The sequence below is a fragment of the Egretta garzetta genome, unplaced genomic scaffold (genome assembly GCF_000687185.1).
Source record: "Egretta garzetta isolate BGI_Z169 unplaced genomic scaffold, ASM68718v1 scaffold283, whole genome shotgun sequence".
Taxonomy (NCBI): Eukaryota; Metazoa; Chordata; class Aves; order Pelecaniformes; family Ardeidae; genus Egretta; species Egretta garzetta.
In genome coordinates this window covers 341,932-349,081 of record NW_009259043.1, presented here as the reverse complement: position 1 = coordinate 349,081, position 7,150 = coordinate 341,932, and the positions used below count along the sequence as shown (strand labels likewise).

The 7,150-nt window shown below is 41.0% G+C and overlaps 1 protein-coding gene across 1 annotated transcript in view; it reads left to right on the top strand.

The window, feature by feature from the left end:
- The first annotated feature begins 3,764 nt into the window (after positions 1 to 3,764).
- WRNIP1 (WRN helicase interacting protein 1) overlaps positions 3,765 to 7,150 on the top strand; it is a 29,836-nt gene continuing 26,450 nt past the window's right edge. The window contains exon 1 of the mRNA XM_009635007.2: positions 3,765 to 3,800. Within this exon, the coding sequence (XP_009633302.1) occupies positions 3,765 to 3,800 (36 nt within the window). The remainder of the gene's footprint in view (positions 3,801 to 7,150) is intronic.

Here is a 7,150-nt window from a genome sequence, read left to right as displayed (position 1 = left end):
CCTGTAGTTCAGAAAACTTTGAAGCTTCGCTTAGGACTAGATTTAGCTTTTGTTGAATGTTCATTTAATATTGCTCTCCTGAAAAAGTGGTCATGTAATTATCATCCAACGTGGGTGGTTACTTTTGTTACTAACTTGGGAAATACAAGCCTAGGAGCTTCTCTAGTTCTGAATGTTACTAATAGAAAAGAATCAAGCTGCACGCATCTGAATCATGGAGCCAGGGTTTAAAAACAAGTCACGGCCCCTGAAAATGATAATTTTACAGTATTTAAAACTCAACGGTCATTGGGTAGAGGGAGTTAGTGCCCTAATTTCAGATAGGGATTCAAAATTGAACAATCTGAATTGAATTCTCACACCCATAATTTACCAGGTAAGATCCAGAAGGAAGAGACCGCAGGTTTATTGAATAGCATGGAGCTTTGGCTGGGCCATCAGAAGCAGTCCCCCTGCCCTAGGTGGGGAATGTGGAGCTCACTGGGAGCTCATACAGTTAGGTACATTGCGTGGTAGTTTCACAATCAATTCACCTTTGCATAAGCTGGTGCTGCTGTCAAAAGAGGTGACTTTACCTTCTCACAGCTGCTCGTTCCTACCCTGTGCCACTCCTTCCCTTGGATCAGCACAACCCCTTGATGTGGATCAGTGCAATGTGTCAAGGACAGATCTGGATTTTTATTCTTTTTTTTTTAATCTGGTTCTCACACATGCAAACCTTTCCTATAAACCAAAATGTCTTTCACTTAATAATATATCCCCTGAAGCAAAACTTTGTGTTCATTCTTGAAGACAAAACTTAGCCAAGACACAAAACCATGTGTTGCCAAATGTACAAATGTGGGGCAAGAGGACATTCTGAACAACACACATGTAAAACAGGTAAACAGCAGTTTTGCCATGAGTTATTTTGGGTCATTCTCTCCAAGAGCAAATGGTGGAGAGCTGGTGTGGCAAAGAGTGCCATCTAGAGGATTGCAACACCCCAGCTTGTTCACAGTGCCAAAATGTACATTACACTGTAAAGTCATTATTCATAACTGATGGTCAATAATTCCTGGGTTTGCTTTCCATAGTTGTATTTTAATGGATCCGGAAAGTCTTTTTTTTTCTTTTTCTTTTTTATATTAGGGTTGGGCTTTTTTCAAGAATATACTATACTGAAAGATGAAAATTGTGTTTGCTTATTTTATAAAAAACATACCCAGAAAAATAGTTGGCTTGAGGAAGGGTGTCATTTGCTTCTGTAATTATAATCAGCTAGTCTCAGAATAGTTATTTCTTCCAGCAAGTACACAGTTTGACCACTCTCTTCTAGACGGTCTCTTGAGTTTGTAACCCGCTCCCATTGAAGCTAATAGATGTTTTGTCACTGCTTTCAAAGTGAGCAGGACTTCATCCACAGAAATTACATGCATATGCCCACAAGCATACACCTGTAAATGCATACATCTGAGCAAAGTCTACTGTATTTCCTGCCAGCACAACCTTCTTTCCTTCCTTTCCTGAACGGTATAATAAAACCATTCATCAGGCAAGCAGACCAAGCTAAGACCTTTCAAAGGAAGGTCTCGGTTTTCCTTTCACCAATATTAACAACACGGCTAGGGCCCAATTCTCTATCATATTGAAAAATTCCCCCCAAAATTGTGTGAAAGTTAAGTTTTGCAATTAACTTCTAAGCTTGTAAAAGCTTAGCAGAAATGTAAATAATGTTTATGTATCTGGAAACCTCACTCCAGTGAGGTATATTACCAGACTTCAGCTGGACTGCCTCTCACCTTTGAAGTCTTGCCCCTAGGAGAGTGATGAGCCAAAATGGGAATACAGAGTTATTTCTCCAGCTTGCAACTAGCCATCAGCTGTTCATCTTCTAAACCTACTCCTTTCTCCCCTACTGCACCTCCAAACTCTCCCTGCCTTTTCTTATAGCATTCCTAACAAAGAGCCAGTTCCAACCATTAGACAGAAGGAGCAAACATCAAGAATTTTCACAGCAAGAAGTAGTGGAAAATCCCCCTCCCTCAGCTACTTTCTGCTATTCAGCATCAAGCTAAGATACATTAACGTAGCCACAGCAGCTCGCATAGCCTTTTTCTTGACCCTAAAGGGACGAAACTCAAAGGAAGAGCTACATGGCAGCAACAGCAGTTTTACTTTCTCACCTGTGCAAGTTGTGATTTTCATGCTGGAAGAAACCTTTCATAAAAGAGCTAAAAACATCCTCCAAACCCCAATTTTTTTAATTCTCAATTTCACTGCAACACTAAATGAAACTCTCTAAAATAAACGTATTTACTTATGTGAGACATACTTTGTTTGTTTTAATATATGGATCATTTTCTTTCTCTACGAAGTAAAAATTATAGTGGCTTACTGAAGACTGGAATAATTTTGTACAAAAGTGACCCAGCAGATTAAGAAATACCAAAAATTCAACTTCATGAGTTGTGAATACAAATGAAAACATCACATGAAATTTACTTTACACTAATGTTCCAGGGTATCATCTGAATGAAAAAATATTAAGAATGCTTGAAAAACTGCTCTACCATATAAGCACAATCAGCACACAAACAGCCACAGCATACATTTTTCAAGTCTTTTCACAAGCTGGTGTGTAAAATTAATTTCTCACTGCACTATTGCAAGCACATTTTCTTACTTCTTGTCTAAATGACATGTCAATAAAAATACCAGTTCCTCTAGACTCTCCTATTGAAAAAGCATAATACAAGGAAACGTGATGCTATTTCTAAACACTTTTGGACTGATCACAGAGTCATTTTCCTGCCGGAGACCCAATACTATGATGCCCAGCACCATTCTTACTGCAGAGGTGCAGCACAGAGCTACACCGGACAACACTCAGCCCTGCAAGCATGGCACACAGCTTGTAACCATGCCCTGGCCCCCAGTGTTAACGGGGAGCAAAGGACAAAACTGCCTTAGTTCCTCTGGGAAATCTGCTCTTCCCATGGGATTCATTCAAGCCCCACAGAGCTGTTAGATAGGACAAATGCTTTCAAAACATAAATCCAAGAAAACCCTTGTTTACCTTCTGATTTTGAAGAGCTGCAGAATCACACAACTTCTTTACAACTTCTAAATATAAGTCCAGCTGTAAATAAACCCCAGAATAAAAACACACGGGCTTGCTTCTATGAATCCAAAAGACTAAAAGATGTTGACCAGCCTCTCGCAGCTGCAACACATTTTCACAGATGATAATAAAAAAAAATCACCTCTACTGGGAAACACACACAGTGAAAGTCTTTAACTAGCTGAAAGAAGAAAGGGAGAGTGCTTTGGGAAGACAAAATGAATTATGCAGTTAGTTAGTTAGTTACCTTTTCATCTTCTGTTCCAGGATCTGATTCACTGAATTTTTCTTCCTGAAAGCTTCTAGTCTTCTCCATTTTTTCCATGCTCTGAAAAAAGGCTGTTTTTTCCAGTCTGTTGCTGTTGCATCGTGTATTGATCTCTTCCAGCCTGTTAATCTTAAGTAGCTTCATACTATGCCCAGTTAATTTACTGTCTGTTTTCCTCTCTACCTTAGATTCGTAAACCAGTGAACACTCGTAACTTCTGATTTCTCCTCCTTCTTGGCTGTACAAAAGAAAGACAAATAAGAAGCATCAGTGTTATTCAAGCATTCTAGCTTAGAAAACTGCCATTGTTGCAATATTTTATATTTCAACTCTCTCTACTTATGCTTTCTGAACCAATACACAAATACAGTTAACAGCACTAGCTGTTCACAGATGCCGTTCTACCTACTCACCTACATTCAACACCAGGTAAGTCAAGCAGGCTACAAGACCAATGTCATTTAATTTGCTCATAGAAACTATTTAGCTCTATCAAATCAATACATATTGCTGTTTCTTGCAGACCTTGCTTACAGGTTACTCCCCACTTTTTAACCAGTTCTGTGGTTCCCTGTTGCTCGATGTGTTCTCCTCCTCTCTGCTGCAGTTCCAGCATATTGACATGCAAGGACCCTGTTATTAAGTCCATTAAGATTTTAGATACTGAACAAAGTGATTTAGGCCTGAACACAGTCCTTCCCTCTCTTCTCACTATTCTATACCAGAGAAATAGGTAATTGCCAAAATGGTGGTGATTTCAGGCCCTCTGTTGAAGGTCTGCAGAAGAGCACAGTGCTCAGCTGGGTTCCTTCCCACTGTAGGCCCTCACTATGTGCCTAGTCCTTATATGATGTAGGATCATCGAGGCTTGTCTAATGGTAAGATTGGCTGGAAAGTTATTGCAAGTCAACCTGTTAGTTTTGATTAATTCTCTGTAGAAGGGCTTTTATTCCACAGCAAGGTGTTGGATCCTGTCCCCCTGCCGAGTAATCACTTGGTTACATTTGGAAAATTTGTCCTTTTGCACAAGTAATTTTAAAAGAGTAAGAGAAACTACTCAAAGATTTCACTTAGCAGCTCTGTGTAGACCCAGGAAACAGAGGACAAAAATGTTTTCATTGCTATTATCGCAACCCCTTCCTTCACCACACTGGAAACCCAGCTACAAAAGCACGGTGCTAATGCCTTAGCTCTAGAAAGCTGAATCTGGTCAATCTCATTACACAGCTTATGGTTTTCATTTTAACTTGCATAAATACCATAAACTATATGGCATAATTAAAAATGTATATACAACCTTACAGTCATTAGCAGCACCAGAGAAACGGCTTTCAGTGTACAACCAGAGACCCAATTAAATCAGTTATTTTTACCCAAACACCTTCCAACAGAAAATGCTCCTGTGTTTTGACCCTGCGTCTCTGCACATTCAATAGATTAGATGTATACCTACACCAGCTAACTGCACTGCCCATAGTTAGCCCCCAAACTCTTCCCAGATGCCAAAGATGTCAAGGAGGTGGCTTGCTAATGGTGACTTTTATAGATGATGGACAGCAAAGGACAGTGCAAGCTTGCAGCTCACCAATCAGCCTTCCAGAGAGATTCCTGCTACCATGTTATTGCAGCCCTAGAGCTTGCTGTTAATACGTGAGGTGCAGGGACACCAGCATGGGACTGTAAGACATTCATCATCTGAAGAAGTCATGCACCCAGTATGTAAAAATGCCAGGTCTGTGGCATCTGTCACCAGCTCTCATGGCTCTGACATCCCTTTTCCTTCCCCTTCAGGTGAAAGGACACTTTACGAGATTTTCTTCCCCTGTTTCTCAAGAGCAGAGTTCTTGAGTTTTCCTAAGTGCACTGACAATTGCAGGTGACATACCACAAGGGTATGTCTAACCTTCAAACCATTATTCTACAGACCCATTGACCTACTCCACACCAAGGGGTGATGCAATGTACTCCAAAGCTGTCAGAAAGAACAGGTGATGTTTCCAGATGTCCTCCCGCTACCTCCATGTCTCCAGCTACTCAAATCCCACAGTGTGTTAGAGCAATCTGGTTGTGAAGACTACTTCTGGCCTGACATGACTGCAACCAAGGAAAGATGATTCAGCCTCTCCATCGCTCTTCAAAGAGCACATCATCCTCTAGGTTATGACCAAATGTGGCCATCCATCTAATGACAATGATATGTCCTACTGAAAGGACATGTTGTTCCTTCAAGCTGACCAATGGGTCAGTTATCTGGGAAAATATTAATGGGATGGTATTACTGGGCTCTGTTACCAAGCAGAGAATAGGATTGAGTCCAAACGTGATTGCTCTCTCCCCCATTATTACCTTAATACATCCCTGTAAACAGTAAGCTAAACAACAGAAAGTTTACGAGGTGCACACAGTGGAATTTGTTTGCAAGTCCCTCCTCCACAGACCCAGAGAAGCAATCCCACCCTGGTCATGTGCCACTGAGCAATGGGAGGCTATGGCCTTCCACCTTATTAAAAGAAAAAAATAATTAAAAAAAAATAATATTCAAATGGGTGTTGAGCTCCATTTCCCCCAAAGAAGGGTGAAAACCTTTCCCCCATTATTTACATTCCCCAATTTTGGCCTGGAAGATGCTTTCTTCTGGGTCATCTTCAGCCAGCCTATCGCTCACTTTAAGCAAAACAGCTTGCTGCATGAACCACATCTTCACTTACATGCTCAGAAAACCACACACACATCATAAAAACACATAAACTTGCCTAGCTGTGTGCACAGGGGGTATATACCTATAGTCCTACCGCTTTTTCTGCCCAACAGCAGAAAATAAATAAATTTGCACAATAAAAACCTGAACAATAAAGTAACAAAATTTGCACAATAAAAATATAAACAATACAGTAAATGTTTATAAAACAGGTTGGAAATAGAAATGGGCAGGCAAATAAGTATCAGCCAAAAAGAAGAACCCACAAACAACCCCTTTTTCTCCCACCATCTGTTGATCGTAACCCCTCCAGCCAGAACTAGGTTTACATGACTGGCCGTAAAGCACTTTGCTCGAAACTCAGTCCTTTGGCCTCCATCTTCAGTTCCAATAAAAACTTTATTTCTGGCCTGTTGGCCATTTGTAAACCAGCCGTTTTCTGAATTTAAGCCTGGGGACAGGTACCGTTAGCCAGCAGCCAGACTTGTTTACCACCCAGTACATCTTGACATTCGACTGACCTGAATTTTACAAGCTGGGAACGGTTATGTAACGGTATATAATTAAACCTAAATATATAATTTAAGAAAGAAAACAAGATGTAATGTGGAAAGAATTACCAGTGGGTCAAGTTCAGGTGGTAAATTAGGATGCAAATGGTACCACTTACTATGTTTTTCTTTCAAACACAACCTGCCCTGAATTCTGCATAATGTAAGAGCTGTATTTTCTCTATTGAAGGAAAAAAAAAAAAAAAAGGTAGCTCTTCAGATGAGAATGAAGTTTTCACAGGTTTCAACAACCAATTGGGCGGACCCCCAAATACACAGACCTTGACAGTATTGATCAGCATGACCCCAACGCAGCTCCACAGTGCTTCAGGCCATTTAAAGGGGATTGGGGTGGCCTTGCTCTCCTCCCACCCCTTCCCCAGGCTGGGCTGCACAGTGTCCTGGCTGGAAACCTGCAGGCCACAGAGCCGGCTGGGGCAATCCCACCACCATCCTGGAACCGCAGCCTGAGAAACCAGAGAGACACTGCGCATCCCAAACGGGTTACAGGCACCGCTAAGGGCGGATGG